Consider the following 17,644-nt stretch of genomic DNA (forward strand, 5'->3'; position numbering starts at 1 on the left):
CATTAAATCCTTAAAACTATCACGAACTCACCTGACAGTGTTCGGAACAGTAGAACACACACATACAGGAAGAACAGATCAGCTCTGCTGGTTTCTGACACAGGTTGCACTTCGCTGCAGTTATCACTCGATTCTGCAAAGAAAATTACAAACACTGTCAATGCATTTTGACTCTAAGACAAACATGAATACAATGCTCACAAAAAATGTTTAGAGTAGAAAATTAACAAAAATTGTAATTATTAACCATATCTCTGTTTCATACATAGACTGCTTAACCAATACAGGGTAGATAACAAGGTATGGAAACTAGAATTTTAATCACAAAATGCCATTCTTGTAGTTTGTTATACCATTGCACATTTGCATTAAAATTCCATTTAAATGAGAAATTCGATCATGTTATGCAAGGAAATCAAGAGATATACAGAGACCCAGAACATGGACACACACTCACGGATATCTACAACAACTGTAGCGGTCTGCCGTGCTGACCACCCATCACCCCGTAACTGGTTATGATCCTCCTCCTCTGTTGAGGCATGTGGGAGTGAGACCCGCAATCTGTAGGCAGGCCCTTGCCTTTACAGGCTGTTGTATCACAGTACAGAACATGGGCAAGGAATAGTTTATTGGAATATAAGAACCAAACACATTATTTATTTTCTTTCCTTTACCCTAAATGGGTAAGGCAGTATCCTTATTTGCAAGTAAGTTGACGAACTATACACCTTCAAACTGCAATATGGTATTATCTTTTAACTGGATGGAAATAAATGCACTTGCCTTACCTCACTACTGACACAGCAAAAGGGTCCAAATTGACAATTTAACTGATGAAAAATGCCAGCAAGACTAACCAAATTAATTATAGAACATCAATAAATTAGCAGTTTAATCTTTATACACCTGATGGAAGATATATATATATATGACGGAGCAATTAATGCATCATTTCTTGAAAACTACTCCTAATATATGAGATATGTCTTTCTTGTTCATTTGTATACATATTAGAGTATTATTGTCTGGAAAGTTACTTTTTTAAAAGTTACTAGTTCCAGTTCCAGTTATTTGCCTCAAAAAGTAACAGATTTACAGTTACATTTGCTCGTTCTAAAAAGTAACTCAGTTACAGTTACCGGTATTTGAAAAACAACTGAAAGTTATGTCTACAGTTACTTCGTACTGAAAATGTTTTTGCAAGCAATTATTGTATGTACGACTGATGATCATTAACTGGAAAGTAATATATGAAGACTTACATGCCTTTTATTTATGGTTCTGGTTGGTACATAAGCCTTAATACACTGCCCTTTGCTCGTTCTAAAAAGTAACTCAGTTACAGTTACCGGTATTTGAAAAACAACTGAAAGTTATGTCTACAGTTACTTCGTACTGAAAATGTTTTTGCAAGCAATTATTGTATGTACGACTGATGATCATTAACTGGAAAGTAATATATGAAGACTTACATGCCTTTTATTTATGGTTCTGGTTGGTACATAAGCCTTAATACACTGCCCTTTGCTCGTTCTAAAAAGTAACTCAGTTACAGTTACCGGTATTTGAAAAACAACTGAAAGTTATGTCTACAGTTACTTCGTACTGAAAATGTTTTTGCAAGCAATTATTGTATGTACGACTGATGATCATTAACTGGAAAGTAATATATGAAGACTTACATGCCTTTTATTTATGGTTCTGGTTGGTACATAAGCCGTAATACACTGCCCTCCAGAAATTAAGCAACAACAAGAAAATGTGAGGTAAAAGAGAAAACAGCTGGAGAAAAGAGAAGAAGAGTGGTGGGCACGCTGAAAGAAAGCAACTAATGCGTTAGGGAAAACAGGTGAGTCATAAAGTGCGATCATCGTGCCCTCGCACGGATTTCTGGCGTACCAGGTATTGGAGTCGAAGATGCACGTGCACGGAAGAGGTGTGTGTCTCTATCTGGAGAGTGCAGAGGTGAGTCAAGTGCGCGGAAAGGGTCGAATATGGCAACCAGGCATCATTTGGCTGGTGAATTACGGTGGCGTGCCATCGGTAGACTAGAAGCAGGGCAGCGTCAGGTCGAAGTGGCCAGGTGGCTCAATGTCGATCGTTCAGTTGTCAGCAGGTTATGGAACAAGTTCCAGAGAACGCAAAATGCATCGAGTAGTTTCAGTGGAGGTCGACCGTGTGTGACATCGGTCAGGGATGACCGATATATCCATTTGACAAGTCGGCGTAACAAGTCCGCAACAGCTACCCAAGTGCGTGCAGCGGCTATTGCTGCCACAGGACGGCCTATGTCAACGAGTACAGTACGCAGACGGCTACACGAGGGTGGGTTGTATGCCAGGAGACCAGTGTTGTGTATACCACTCAACCAGCATCAGAAGACAGCCTGTTTACGTTGGGCACGAGAACATGTGAACTGGACACTGGACCAGTGGTGGTCCGTTCTCTTCACTGATCAGTCCAGGTTCTCACTGGACAGTGATTCGCGACGCCGATTGGTCTGGAGAGAGGCAGGAACTTGTTACCATCCCTCCAATATTGTTGAAAGGGACAGATATGGTGGTGGAGGTGTGCTTGTATGGGGTGGCATTTCTATTGGTGGACGTACTGACCTCTATATCCTAACACGTGGCACCATGACAGCTCAGCGCTATAGGGATGAGGTCCTTGTACAATATGTGGAACCCTTCGCATGAGAACGAGGTCCGGGCTTCAATCTGCAGGACGATAATGCCTGTCCCCATAGGGCAGGACTAGTCGATCGGTTCTTGGACGAACACCATATTCAACGCATTGTGTGGCCATCCCGTTCCCCGGACCTTAACCCCATTGAACACATGTGGGATGCTCTGGGGAGACGTCTCGCTGGCCTTGTGCCCCCTCCACAAACACTCCAAGACCTTCAACTGTCTCTCTCCCAACAATGGACCCTCATACCCAATGAGTTGGAGGACAACCTTATTGGCAGCATGCGGCGGCGTTGTGAGGCATGCATTGCTGCGTGCGGTGATCATATCCCTTATTAGTGTCAGACAACGGTCACTTTCCGTCTCCAACATTTACCACCTGTGATTTCTTTTGCCCACGAGTGTACCTTGTTTTGTGTTTCTTCTGTTCTGTAAGGCGTGGGACACTTGTTTCTTTCGTTACAAATAAAATATGTACACCCTCCTGCCTTGTGTTTGATTCTATTGGATGATCACCATTTGTTGCTTAATTTATGGAGAGCAGTCTTAATTATGTAAGTCTTCATATAGTTATATTATTCAGTAGAACCGGAAGGTATTCCTGTAGGGAGGGGACAAATTTCCAATAATTTCTCGTGCAGGGGTAGGGTGAATTTCAAACAAGAAAAACACTTTTAGAATTGCCGATAACAACAATATATAACATGCATTTTAAATTGAAAGACATTTCATATTTTAACGACACACACACACACACAGCTGGTAATGCCAAATGCACGATGTTTTCGATTAGCTACGTGGCCAATATTAACTTTTGAAACCGGATTATTATGAAATATGTGCTATATGCTATTTATTAGTATTCAAGTAATTATTTATATTTCACAACTGAATAAAATATGCATGTAGTTCATACAGCCAAATCGCTAGCACATGAGAAGTGATAAATATCATAATCATGTACTCCTTGTTTATTTTAAGATGATGTTCTTCTATAGCCTTGATCACGACTTGTATCATGAATGATGAACAATGACATTGATGATAGAATATTAACAAAAACATTCATGCTACAGTTTTAATTCTGAATGTTTGATATTACAACACTTGAGACAAACAGTATGCAGCAGAATGTTATGGTACTTTCTATTATACACAAACAGAAGTGTAATGATGATACCTTTAAATGTAATTTAATAAGGGTCATGGAACAAATATTTACTTTATCTTTGTATCTAGAAAATTTTTTCATCATTTTTCCAAAGCACTAAATTCTATGCTCATTTCTTAAAAACTATTTCACTGCTTCATCTTTCCTTTTGGTAGGCATGCACAATACACTGCTGATTGAGATATTGTTGTGTCGCCTTGTGATCAAGGAAACCCAGGTTCAATACCTGGTGGAAGCACATGGCACAGTGGTTCAGATCCCACTTTAAACTGTACGTCCAGTCCCGATTAGCCTTTCTGTGCATAAAGTGGACCTAAAAGCACAAATCAATCAATCAATTTTACAACTTATTTTCATTTAGATCATTCCGTGTCCAGGGCCAACTCCCACCACCCCCAAGCTATGCTTTTGAACTTGATAAGACTAAGGAAAGAAGGCATTGCGAGCGAAGAGTGCAAGAAAATTTTACAGAAAGTACTTTTATTTGCATAAATTTCAAATTGTGGCTGGTAATTGCCCCCCTGCAGGTACACTCAGCCAAGGTTGGGGGGCAATGCCCCCCTTGTGGTTGCGCCACTGCTGGAGGGTCAGTTAGCCAGGACACAAATCTTCTCAGATATTTCCTTATCTTCAGTCTCTTGGGTCAATTGCCAATCTATTGATGCATCGTGTAAATATAGAGTTCTGCAGCAGCAACATGTGGCTTTATAACATACATAATTGTGAAATATTTTCTTCAATGAATGAGAAGTTTCAGTCATCTAGTAGTTGACCTCTGTGGCGGAGTAGATAGAACAACACGATACAACACCAGATCAGCATGATACAAGATGTATAAGAAAAACAGAGAAAAGAATGACTGTAGAAACTTTTGCTAAAATAATAGTTATCATTAGACCTCAGTAGTAGTAGTATTAATATATTCCTTCTGCAGACGACCTTGTCCAAGGCCAATTGATACCATAGGCAATTTTGGCCAAAATGAAGCTATATTTTCATATTTTCTAGTGGATTTAGCTAATTTCTAGGTGTAGCCAATTGTCTAATCAAGCTACGAATTCTAAATCTTCAAACTATGATGATTAATACAATTCTTGTACTAGGATGATTAATATTAGTACACAATCCTAGTCAAAATTAAGCTATATTTTCATATCTTCTGGTGAATTTAGCTAATATCTAGGTGTAGCAAATTGTTTAACCATGCTACGAATTCTAAATTCTTGTACTGAGATTCTTGAATATCTAGCTTGGGCCCTAAGAGTCATGTGACACTCTGTTGATTGTTTGACAGTGTATTTAACTTATGCTCCAGACAGGTGAGTAGTCTTGTTTGAGAATGGAGCAAAGGTAGTTTCTTAGATATGAAAACTAGAGACCACTTGATTACTAGTAAATTTTTCCTTTGCTTATACCAAAGGTAGTTTTTTAAATATTATTTTGGTTACTAATGCTTTTGTCGCATCCTATGTGAGACTATTCTAGTCTAGTCTACAGCGTGTCCCGCTTATACGTATAATAAAAGAAAAAAATCAAAACATTTTTTATTTAACAATATTTTTTGTCCAAACTTTGTACAAACATGTAACAACTCAGATTTTTTTTTCAAATCAAGAAAAGTAGCGCACTTCCACATGTGAACTGTTAGTGGCATGGCAAATGTCAAACCGGTTGTCAGGATCAAGCCACATATTTTGAAGCATGTGCGGGGTAATGTTGCTTACTGAAACCACAATTCTATCATGCAAGTCTTGCAAATCTCTAACTGGTGTACAGTAAACTATGTCCTTAACACACCCCCACAAAATAAAAAATCACAAAATTCGAACCTCTTCCTATCCATTTTCCATTGAAATGCTCGTCCAGGAAGTCTCTAAGGAGATTTGAGAAATGAACCGGTTTCGCGCAACTGTTTTTCCCATATCTTTATTGAAATGTATGATGGAACTATTTCTTTAGCACCCAAACCATAACGTGCACAAAATCGTCTCTGCACAAGTGTCACAGACTTCACTTCGGACAACGTTAAAACACAAAACAACTTTTCTTGTGACGACTACATGACGAATGGCTACTGAGAAACTGATAATATCAGTTTTCAAGATATTCTGGATACTGCGCATGCACAACTACCACTGAATGTGTTGCTAAAAAAAAATCTGACTCATTCCTTAAAATAAAACAACAATCACACCATTCTGAGATTTTGTTTAGAACTTATGATTCTCTCTTTTATTATACGTATAAACAGGACACGCTGTAGTAAATTAAACAACTAAAATTGTTGTGTTACTCTTTCATTCTTCACATCTATGTATCATCTATATTTTTGTAAATATGTGCTATCATATTTATTTCTACTCAAAATAATTTCTATAAACCTCTAAGCTATCATATTTGTTATAACTAAAAATAATTTATTAGATAAAAAATACTGACTACTTGGTTACCAATAAAAAATAGATACTACTTTTAATACACCCATTTTTCATTCTTATTTGCCACAAGGTATTTTATTAAAAAAAATACTACTTTTAATACACCGTGCCTTTATGTAAATTACTTTTGGGACATACTGTCTATTGAAAACCTAGACATACTAGTATGGATCCAGTCTGGAATTTCTTGCACAAGGTTGTGTGCATGTGTATTGATCTTTTTAGTTTTTTTTCTTTTGCGTATGTGTCATTAGTATCCTTTCTCCAACATGCATAAACATGTTACCTCAGTCGAATGTTATTCATGGAAGTGTTTAAGGTTGGATAATGACAGAATTTGTTAAAATTGTTGGTTTAAGTTAGTTGTTCTTTAGAATATTATACTAATATTGTCTAGTAAATTAGAAGAGTTTCAAAATTTGATTTATTTGCAACATTTCAATATTTTGAGTGGTCTGGAAATCTATTATATACAATTTTGGTTAATGTATAGTGTGTTTAGGTTGCTTGAAATACAAAGTTTTAGTTACTATAGATGCTCTAAGGCTCAAATATTGCCAACATTGGTATGTATGCTATCTCTCTCTCTCTCTCTCTATATATATATATATATATATATATATATATATATATTAGATATATATAAATACCCAATAAAAAAATGGTTAATCCTACTTGTAAAACTGAGTGCCACATTGGTGGTAAATTCGTATCTAAGACAAATTTGTCAAAACACTTGGCAATATGCACTGGCCAACCCATTGTGAATCTCAATCACAAGCAGATATAGATCTAACTGATGGTTATGAACCAAAACAAAGTAAATTTTTGACTACACCTAGTGCAACAGCTTTTGGTGGTTGTCTTAATGATTACTCCTTTGAATCAGAGCCACATTGTGATAACAATTTTTTGAAGATCATAAAGTCTGCAAGAATTGAACTCCTGAGAAATGAACTTAAAAATAAATCTATCAAGTTTTATACTACTCTATCCTCGGAATATGAGAAACCTGATGAAACACATCATATACAGTACAATTGGTCCAAGATTCAGCCTTTGTATTTGGGTGATACAGATAATTTGGAACAAATTTATGCCAAGCTTATGGACACATTACTTACAAAACATGAGGAATTTGAGGCTAAAGGATCTGGTTGGGCATTATGTGGACTCCCTCATAAACTAAAACCGAAAATAAGTCAATTCTCACCTTTTTCTGCTTCTACTTATGTCCCTCTTCCAGTAAATATAAAAAATAAACATAACAAGTGTTTTCTGTGGTGAGTCTTGGCAAAACTTAACCCAGTTGACAGGAAAGACAATCCAGAGCTAGTCCATCATTATATACAGTATGAGACAAAATTTAAGCATGCTATGTCAGGTATCCAATATCCTGTTGCTATAACTGATATAACAAAATTTGAAAAACAGGCAAAATAATTTTTCTTGGCAATCAATGTGTATGCTTATACAGAGAATAATTTTGTTTATCCTCTCAGAATAAGTAATATTAATAATGATAATGCTACTGAGATTGATTTTTTACTTATTTCAGATGACAAAAATTTCCATTACTGTCTAATTCGTAATCTTTCTCGTCTGGTTAGAAGTGAAATAACTAAATATCATGGGGTAATCAAAATTTGTCATAGGTGTTTGACTACATTTAATAATTGTAAACAACAGAACTATATTAAATATATTAATCAAGAACTTACCATCCAGAAACTTAAAGAACACAAAAAAATATTGTGGTGAGAACAAACCTGTGCATATGATTATGCCCAAACCAAAAGAAGTTGAGAAATTCAAACAACACAAGGCCCAGTTGGAGCATCCAGCTATAACAATAGCAGATTTTGAGGCATTTCTTTAACCATTTAACTATTCAGACCCTGATCCTAAAATATCTTATACTACACCTTATCAACTCCATGAGGTCTGTAGTTATGCTTACGTAGTTGTGTGGTGTAATTCATTAAAACCTAATGAGCCTTATGTATACAGAGGACCTAATGCTGTCAAACACTTTTTTCCAAAAAATGAAAGAAGAAGTAAGGAAAATTGGTAAAATATTATCTGTGTCAAAACCAAGAGTACCATTATCTGCTGCTGAAGAACAATTATATGATGCTACTGAGATTTGCCCACACTGCAAATCATATTTTACAAATGAAAATAAGAAAATTTATCATAATGACCATTTCACATGATAATATTTGGGGATTTTGTGTAATAGCTGTAATCTCAAAATACAAAGAGACAAATTTGTCCCCATATTCTTTCATAATGGCAGTGGCTATGATTTCCATCATTTAATTAGGCATCTAAGATATGATCCAGAGCATATATATGTTCAAGCAGAAAATCAAGAAAGATACATAGTCTTAGCAAAACACTAAATATTTCTGAAAACAGTAGTATTAAGATGAGATTTCTAAACTCTATGAGAGTTCTCTCTGCTAACCTGGATGCTCTTGCCAACAAATTATCTGATGAACAGTTCAAAATTACAACTAATAATTTTCTTGGCTTAGGAAAAGAACATATTAGACAAAAATTGGTCTATCCATATGAATGTGTGACTGACCATACTAAGTTTAATGATGAATCTCTTCCTTCTCTCAAGGAGTTCAACAGCCAACTCAGAGAAAATAATATTACAATCATGCACAATTATTATTATCTAAAGTTATATTTGACAATTCTTGCTGACGTATTTCAAGCTTTTAGAAAATTGTCTATGAATATTTATAAATTGGACCCTGCACATTTTTACAGTCTGCCAGGGTTAGCTTGGTGAGCTATGTTGCTAGAAACAAAAATTGAGCTGTAGCTAATTTCAGATGTGGATATGTTTCTTTCTATAGAAAGAGCTATATGTGGGGGCATGGTACAATGCACACAAAAATATGCAAGGGCCAACAACATACATATGACAAAAGTATATAATCTAAATGAACACTTTAGCTATATATTCTATGTTGATGTGAATAATTTGTATGGTTATTCAGTGATGCAGAAACTCCCCTATGGTGATTTTCAGTGGATAGAATCTACATCAATAGACATAGAAAATTTTGATGACACTGCGTATGTTTTTTTTCTGAGGTGGATCTGGTTTTCCCCCATGAGTTGCATAATCTGTTTTCTGATTTGCCACCAGCCCCCTGAATCAAAAGAAAAAAGCTTCTCATGATTCTTGACACTAAAGAAAGATATGTCGTACACTATAAGAATCTCAAATTTTTAATAGAGAAAAAGGTTCATATAGTACGAATTCGAAGAGTCCTCAGATTCAAGCATTCAGGGTGGTTAAAGCCATACATTGAAACTAACACAAGACACAGAACACTTGCTACATCACATTTAGATAAGGATTTCTATAAATTAATGAATAATGCTGTCTATGGTAAGACCATATATTAGGAAGCATGTAGATGTAAGACTAGTCTCTGATTCAAAAAAGTGTAATAAATTAGTGGCAAATCCAAAATTTCAATTTCGTACAATATATGATGAAAAATTATGAGTTTTCCAAATGGAATAGGCATGGTTCAAATTTAACAAACCTATCTATGTGGGAGCTTCAGTTCTGGATATATCTAAGCTCCACATATTGCAACTTCACTATGATACAATAAAGCCTTTTTATAAAACCTTTCTCTTCTGTATATGGACAGAGATAGTTTTATAATATCAAGACACCTAATCTGTATGAAGATATAAAACATTCTAAGTTGGTTGATTATATTGACACATCTTCATACTTATTCCTTTATTTATAGAGTTGAAAATCACTTATCCTATAATAAATAATTATTACCAAAATGCCTAATGATATTTTTGGTCACTATAACAAAACTACTATGCTTGTACGTATAAGCAATGAGAAAACAAAATACATGTTCCTTTGCACCATACATATAACTGAACGCCAATTGGAATATTGCATGTTGTCGTAATTAGCCTTTGGAGTAGAAAAGTAAATACCAAGCCTGCCTGTGGAAAATCAATATCCCCACATTCTACACAGGGTGTGTTAAAAGTAATTACACTTTCTTAATAAGGCAGATAAAGTCCATGTATTCCCATAAGCAATGAGTTGTGTTAAGTAGAAACCGTTCTTACATTTTTTATGAACTATTTAGGCTATGCTATACCTTAAAAGCAAGATGAGACAACAGGGTGTCTTAAAAGTAATATACACTTTTTCAATAAGGCAGCTATAGCCTATGTATTCCCATAACGAAGAGACTATGTTAAGTATAAATTATTTTTAACATATAATAGTATTTGAGGAACTAGAAAATAATAGATTTTGGAGTAATATGGTATTATATGGTCCTACCCAAAAATTTTAAAGTTAAAATTCCAAAAAATAATTTTCAATTTTCTTAAAATTTTTCAAAATTTCCATAAACTATTTAAGATTACAACAAACTCATACTTCTGATTTTGGAGATTAAAATTATCTATTTTATAATAAATAACTATTAACAAAATTCCTAATGATATTTTTGTGCATACAAAACACAACGATCACAGTGATGAAATTCTTGTCCTTGATATTAGAATCAAAAAATTACGTACTGATCTACGAACATTACAAGAAACTCTCAACTCTAGTCTCCAATCTGAGATAATTAGCCTCCAGTCTCAGTGTCTGAATCCTATTCTCAAAATTGATGATGAACTAAAATCCTTACTGCAAAAATACACTAATTTAGCCTCAACAGACAATTTTCAAAACTTAGAAGACAGTGTAGGCAAATTAAAAATGAGGTTGAGAAATTCAGACAAGCTCAGACTACTAATGTAGAACAACTGTAACAACAATTAAATAATCAAACAAAGAGTATATTTCAAAGTACCATAGCCCACATTGAGGATACTTTGGCAACAATGAAAAATGAACTAAGTAGTGTCCAGGAAATACTGTGATCAAAATTACCTGGCATTACTGAAACTCTGAATATAGTCCAAGAAGAAATTACTAAGCTGGAAAATCTGAACACTGAATCTGAATTGTCTCATTTTCATCAATTGATAGATGACATACAAAACAAATTAGAAACACTTCAACAATCAACACCTACACAAAATGACATAAAACAACTCGAAAATGCTTTAAGTACTGTAGCTCATGCCACTGAATTAGATGCTGTACAAAAAGCTTTGACAACACTTCAGGATACTGTAGCTAGCTTACCTACTTCTCAGGAACTAAGAGTTGTGAAAAGGTCAGTAAATAGAATACTCAAGTCTGAAGATATTAAAAACATTCAGATGGAAATTGCACAAATAAGAAACTATTGCCACTTTGCTATCAACCAAATTGTCTGTGAACTTCACTCATTATTTATGGAAATCAGAAGCCAAGTACATGATGTTCCTAGCCAGAGTTCCAAATTAAGACTTGTGGGAAGTTTACAGTAATTTTTTTCAAATATTAAGCTTCAAATTGGGACTATAGAAATAAATCAAGAATCAACCTTATCAAGTTTCACCACACAGCTTCATGATTTAAATAAACAATTTGAACAACTGTATGTTGATGTGAAAATTAAACCTAGCTATGATGAGATTGTTCGTACTATGGGAGAACACTTGGAACCACAGTTGAGCAGACTAGATGAAGTAGAATCTAGTCAGTTATTCTCTGCTCAGATTGTCAGATTTCACAGTATTCCAAATACTAGAGGGCACTGGACATATATTAAGTCTGGTAATATTTACCAATGATATCCTTACTCACAGACTCATGAATTTTCCCTCAATGGTACTACTCAATTTTTAAAATTTGGATATTTGAAAAAGAGAAAACAATTTGAGGTGATACTTTTCACTATACAAAGAAAAGGTGGTGTATTCAGGGCACTTCAAATACTAATAGCATCTTCGGATAATACTACCAATAAATATAAAATACATGAAGATAAACAATTGTCTGTTTCTGATGTTGAAACTGGTGACCAATTATTATTTGAAGTTAAAGAATTGTACTTAGCAAAACTGAATACCCAAATACATATCTTATTGAGAAAGTATTACATAGAAAAAACAAAAAGTTATTAGTGGAATGGCTGGGACTTCCAGAAAAAAGTTGGATTACCACAGACCAAATAATTCTATGACAACAACATGGAATGTGGTAAGACGTTTGCCTGATTAACTAATAACTAGAAAGAAAAATGGTGAGTTGCTACCTAACAATATTAGGTGTCTCATATAGGTCTATCTGGTTGTGGAAAAACTACACTACTTGTAGATAATTTTCTGCTTGCCCCCAATTGGTTAGACTGGAAGAACTGACACTTGTATGTTTTCGCAAAAAGTTTAGAGCAATCCAAATGCCAGCAGCTTATGAAACTGTATGAAGGACTGGGCATAGCTACCTTTAAATCAGAAATAAAACCACTTGACCATTGTTTTGAAAACTCAGTTGTAGTCTTTGATGATGTAATTTTAGAAAATCAAAATAAAGTACGTATTTTTTTTTTTTTACTCAGGGTCGTCATAGGGGAATAGACTGTTTTTATCTGGCTCAGACTTATTCTAAGATTCCCAAACAGTTACTTTGTGATAATACAAATCTAGTTTGTCTGTTTCGTCAGGACCACACTAATCTTAAACATGTATATAATAACTATGTAGGAGGAGATTTAAACTACAGCCAATTTTCAAAATTCTATTTCGTCCTGCTGGAACAAAGATGATTTTGGATTTGCCACAATTGATATGACTCAAAAACCAAACAATGGAAAATATAGAAACAAAATTAACAATTTTATAAATGTTGAGTCATTATAAGATACGTTGTGATGTTATAAATAACTTATGAACAAAAATGACAAAATATAAAATTGAAAACAATTTGAATTTAAGTGACTATCTGACTAAAAGATTTAAAGGCTGGAAATCTGAGAATAGAGAATACTATGAACAACACAAACGTCAAGATCAACCAATTATTGAATTATTGATGCTAACAGTGGTTTTGGTAGAGAAATTAAGGGTGTTACAGAACAAAATAAGAATTTCATCTCTTGCTGCTAGAAATTATGCAGATTTTCCTCCTACACCAATATTTAGTATTCATACTCCTCTAGTACTACAACAATCACCTACTAAGGCCATAGGAGATTCAGAAAAAATTGAATTAGGTCCATTGGCAAGAGATTACCTGAGTACTGGATTATATTCAACCATGGAGCCTAATGAGGGTGTAGTTTGGAAAATTGGAAAATCTAGTTACATTTCAAGGAGATGACTTAAAAGTCAATTTGGGTGGAGCACTGGCACTGTGGGACTGTGGGAACTCATCACCAAGAAACATCCTAGAAATTATACAGATGATGATTACCAGAGTTACTCAGAAATTTTTACTCTACATGAAAACAATGATGCTAGTCAGAATAGAGTTAAATCTAGCAGTGGAGACTAATACAAAAATTTGATTAAACCTATAGGGAACCAACTTATAACTGGTAGTAGCATTAAACACTACAATACTCTACCCAAAGACTTTGTGTGGGTGGATGATGTGAGAAAACTCATAGATAGATTGTTCGTCATAGCAGGAGAAGAAAATGCTGGCAATAATAATTTCTATAATGAAAAAATAGGCATTGTGGATATGATTAGTGCTAAACTAGCCAACTTTATTGTAAATGAGAGTAAAGGCATAGGATACTTAATTAAAATTATTAATACTCTACCTCCCAAATTCTGGAAGGGTCAGGGTTTAGTTAATGACATTATTAACAAACTTCCTTTCGAAATGCACTTACCTGGTTACCAATGCTGTGGTAACAAAACTGGAGAAAGAAGACAAAGGAATTAATCGTTTGGATACAGCTTGTAAAGACCATGACATTGCCTACAATACTCACAATGACCTTAGTGTTCGTCATAAGGCTGATCAAAAATTGGAACAAGTAGCATTTGAAAGACTAATTAGCAAAGATGCTTCATTAGGTGAAAAAATAGCAGCATTAGGTACAATCATGAATACAAAACAAAAATTAGGGTGGGGACTATAATACTAAATATATATACGAGTATATAAATACCTATCATTATGAAACCTAAAGTTATTGTATACCAAGTACCTTATTTAGATCTAAAATCTCTAGGATCCTTTGACAATCCCCTCACTAAAAAAACAACAGAAGAAAAAATCTTGTTTAAGTAGAGGTCGTGGAATGAAATTAATACTTAGTACACCTCAGTTGAAAAGATTGCAGAGTTCTAGAAAAAAGAAACACACTGGTGGATTCTTATTCACTATCCCAGCTTGTTTAGGAGCTCTGGGTGCTGTGGGGAGTCTAGCAGGAGGTAGTGCAGCTATAGCAAAAACAGTAATTGATGCAAAGAAGAACAAAGCTGAACTAGATGAGTAAAAATGTCATAATCTGGCAATCGAGAAGAATGCTTTGAGAAAATATAAAAAATAGAACTATTATCCAACTATGATATTGAAAATTTGATTAAGTTACTGAAAATTAAATATTTCAGAGGTGTTTTCATATCAGATTCCTTACCCTTCAAGGGACCATATAAAATAGTGTGTGGAGTAGTCAATTTGGATAGTTTCAAAAATCAAGGCACTCACTGGATTTGTTATTACAAACAAGCTAACATAGCTCTTGTTTTTGATTCTTTTGGAGGAAAACCACCTTCAGGCTTAGTCAGATATCTTAATACTTCTAATCTTTATTATAGTGACGAGCATACCCAGAGTTTTGAGGATGTAAATTGTTGCTACCTGTGTGTTTCTATGCTGGCCTTCTTATCTCAAATAAATAAACCAACAATAGAAGATTACCAGAAAGCATTGTGGCATCTAAAGCTTCATGGGAGTATTCCATCTCACAGTGAGAATTCAATACCAAAACTTAGCTTCTACTAAATCTATAGCTCTACATGTTCTCTGCAGTATGTATCTTATTTCTAATATCACAGAACAAAATAATAGGGTTGCAGTATGAAATGAAAAAAATATTATTACTCCTGGTCAGTATAATCTATCAACATTACAAGCTCATCTGCCTAGAGGTGTGTTACTATCACAAAATTCTGTTACACACAGAGTAGAATTAGTTTCTGCAACTGAAACAGTTGATCTGGGTACACTTGGTAACCTACTAGGTTTTGAGAACAACACAAAACTTGAGCCTGCCATTAAACACGTAAAACATGTAGGTGACAATATTCCTAAATTCTTGGCCATACAGACTATGAACATCCATTGTAATATGGCAGAATGAATGATTACTAATTCTGATGGCAACATACAACCTTAGTGACAATGAAGTTCGACCAGTCACAAATATAGGAGTGCGTTGTGAAAGAAGGAGAACACATGCATATGCTGAACATATTTTATTCAGCAGGCTACATGGAACAAAAGAAAACATAAATTTCCGCTGCAACACAGCAATGTATGGTGTCCACACAAAATAAAACATTTTCGTCCATCTACACGTGACATTGAAGTTCGACCACTGTTAGAGGGGATCCTGTTTACCATGGTGTGACGCCGCCCCATTGGCGAATAACTGTGGCAATGCATCGGGGCATGCTGCAGACAAGTCGTTCAAGGTATTCCACATTGATGCAGTGCCATTCCTCCTGCAGGCAGGCGATAAGAGCGGCCACTGTCGTGGGTCCCCTCTGTTGCACACGTCGCTTAAGAACACGCCACACATTCTCAATGGGCGAGAAGTCGGGACTCGATGGTGGCCATGGCAGAGTTCGCACGTGATGGCGAGTCAACCATTCTCTTGTCAGCCGCATTGTATGAGGCCTGGCATTGTCATGTTGAAAGATGAGACGCCGCGTGTGGAACAGGTGCCTTCGCACAGTGGGAAGATGCCGCTCCAGTATGCGTGTATAGGCATGTGCATTCACAATGCCCTCACAGACGTGTAGTGGGCCAACCCCAGATGCCGTCATGCATCCCCATACCATCACTGACGCAGGTTTCTGTACCCGACGTGCATAACATTTTGCTTCATTCTGTTCCTCCTTCCGACAAATGACTGTTTTCCGTATTTTCCCATACACAACATTGAAAATGGATTCGTCCGTCCACAAAACCCTGTTCCACTGCCAAAATGTCCATCCTCGGTACATTCGTGCCCACCATAGTCGATTGCCTTTGTTCAACATGGAAAGAAAGGGTTTACGTTTCGCCTTGTACACTCGGTAACCTCATCGCTGTAGGTAACGGTGAATGGTTCTGGTTGACACTTCAATGTGAAAGCGTTCTCGAGTCCACAGTCGTAATTCGGCCACAGAAACATGATTGTTGGTCTGGATATAGCGCCTAAATATCCGTAGGTCACGCACGCTCAGCAGGCGTTTTCGACCGGGGGGCCTTACCTGGCTCTGTAGTACCCGTATTTTGGTGGTGTTTCATGATGCAGTGACTTGGGTAAGTTCAGTTGGCGCCCTATTTCCCGTTCACTGAGTCCATCCCATTGCAACTCCACCACTCTTCTCCTCACGGTGTTGTCAATAGGTTTGCCCCTGGCCATGGTGATGATGCACTGCAGTTCCTCGGTGCACAGCACGCGCTTATATACGGCGGACTCCCTTATCGTGTCCCTGACGTCAAGCTTCCGTCGAATGCGCCACTATCTGGAATTTTCCATATGGGTCTGGTGCCTGGTCGAAGTTCAATGTCACGCGTATAGTTCGCCGTTTTCGTTCTTTACGTGACCTTGGGTGCAACATGCTGGGATCACGATTCTTGCCTGCTCACACGCCTCCTCTTACACACATGCGTCACTTCTGCGGGTCACCCATTCCACCGCCTATGCCTCTGTGCATTTAATCACGTATTCCTTTCTGGTCGAACTTCATTGTCACCAAGGTTGTAGGTGGTCACAAACAAACTGGAAAAACTTTCAAACCAAATTATGAGTTCATGGAACCTATCATCTACACACCCTCCTCACCTATCTATTTTCCAGTATCTCACAATCATTTAGACCACATAGAGTTGGTGGTAACCAATGAAAAGGTAGCAGTAGTAGATTTTTCTGGTGCTTCTACAACAGCAATCACAGAAATTAATATATAAAATAACAACTAACATGGAGCATATTGAAAGTTATGAATTACAATCTTTTCCTCCCAATCGTCGTACATTTGCTAATCTCAATGAACCTTGTCGTGATATTGAATTTGATGTATATATGGGTGACAGTTATCTACATCCTCACAGGGCTGACTTGTATATTACATTTGACATAGTAAAAAATGAAAATAATGAAACATTTCCCCCTGGTGCAAACATAAAACTAGTAGATAATTTTGTACCACACTTGTTC

General features: G+C 36.0%; 1 protein-coding gene across 1 annotated transcript in view; it reads right to left on the reverse strand.

Annotated features, from left to right (window-relative positions):
- The window catches only part of LOC145984501 (uncharacterized), a 66,420-nt gene that overhangs the window by 20,471 nt on the left and 28,305 nt on the right, over positions 1–17,644 (reverse strand). The window contains exon 3 of the mRNA XM_083118155.1: positions 32–133. Coding sequence (XP_082974281.1) covers positions 32–133 — 102 coding nt within the window. The remainder of the gene's footprint in view (positions 1–31; positions 134–17,644) is intronic.

This window comes from Lepisma saccharinum, chromosome 2 (assembly GCF_977018435.1).
Source record: "Lepisma saccharinum chromosome 2, izLepSacc3.1, whole genome shotgun sequence".
Lineage (NCBI taxonomy): Eukaryota > Metazoa > Arthropoda > Insecta > Zygentoma > Lepismatidae > Lepisma > Lepisma saccharinum.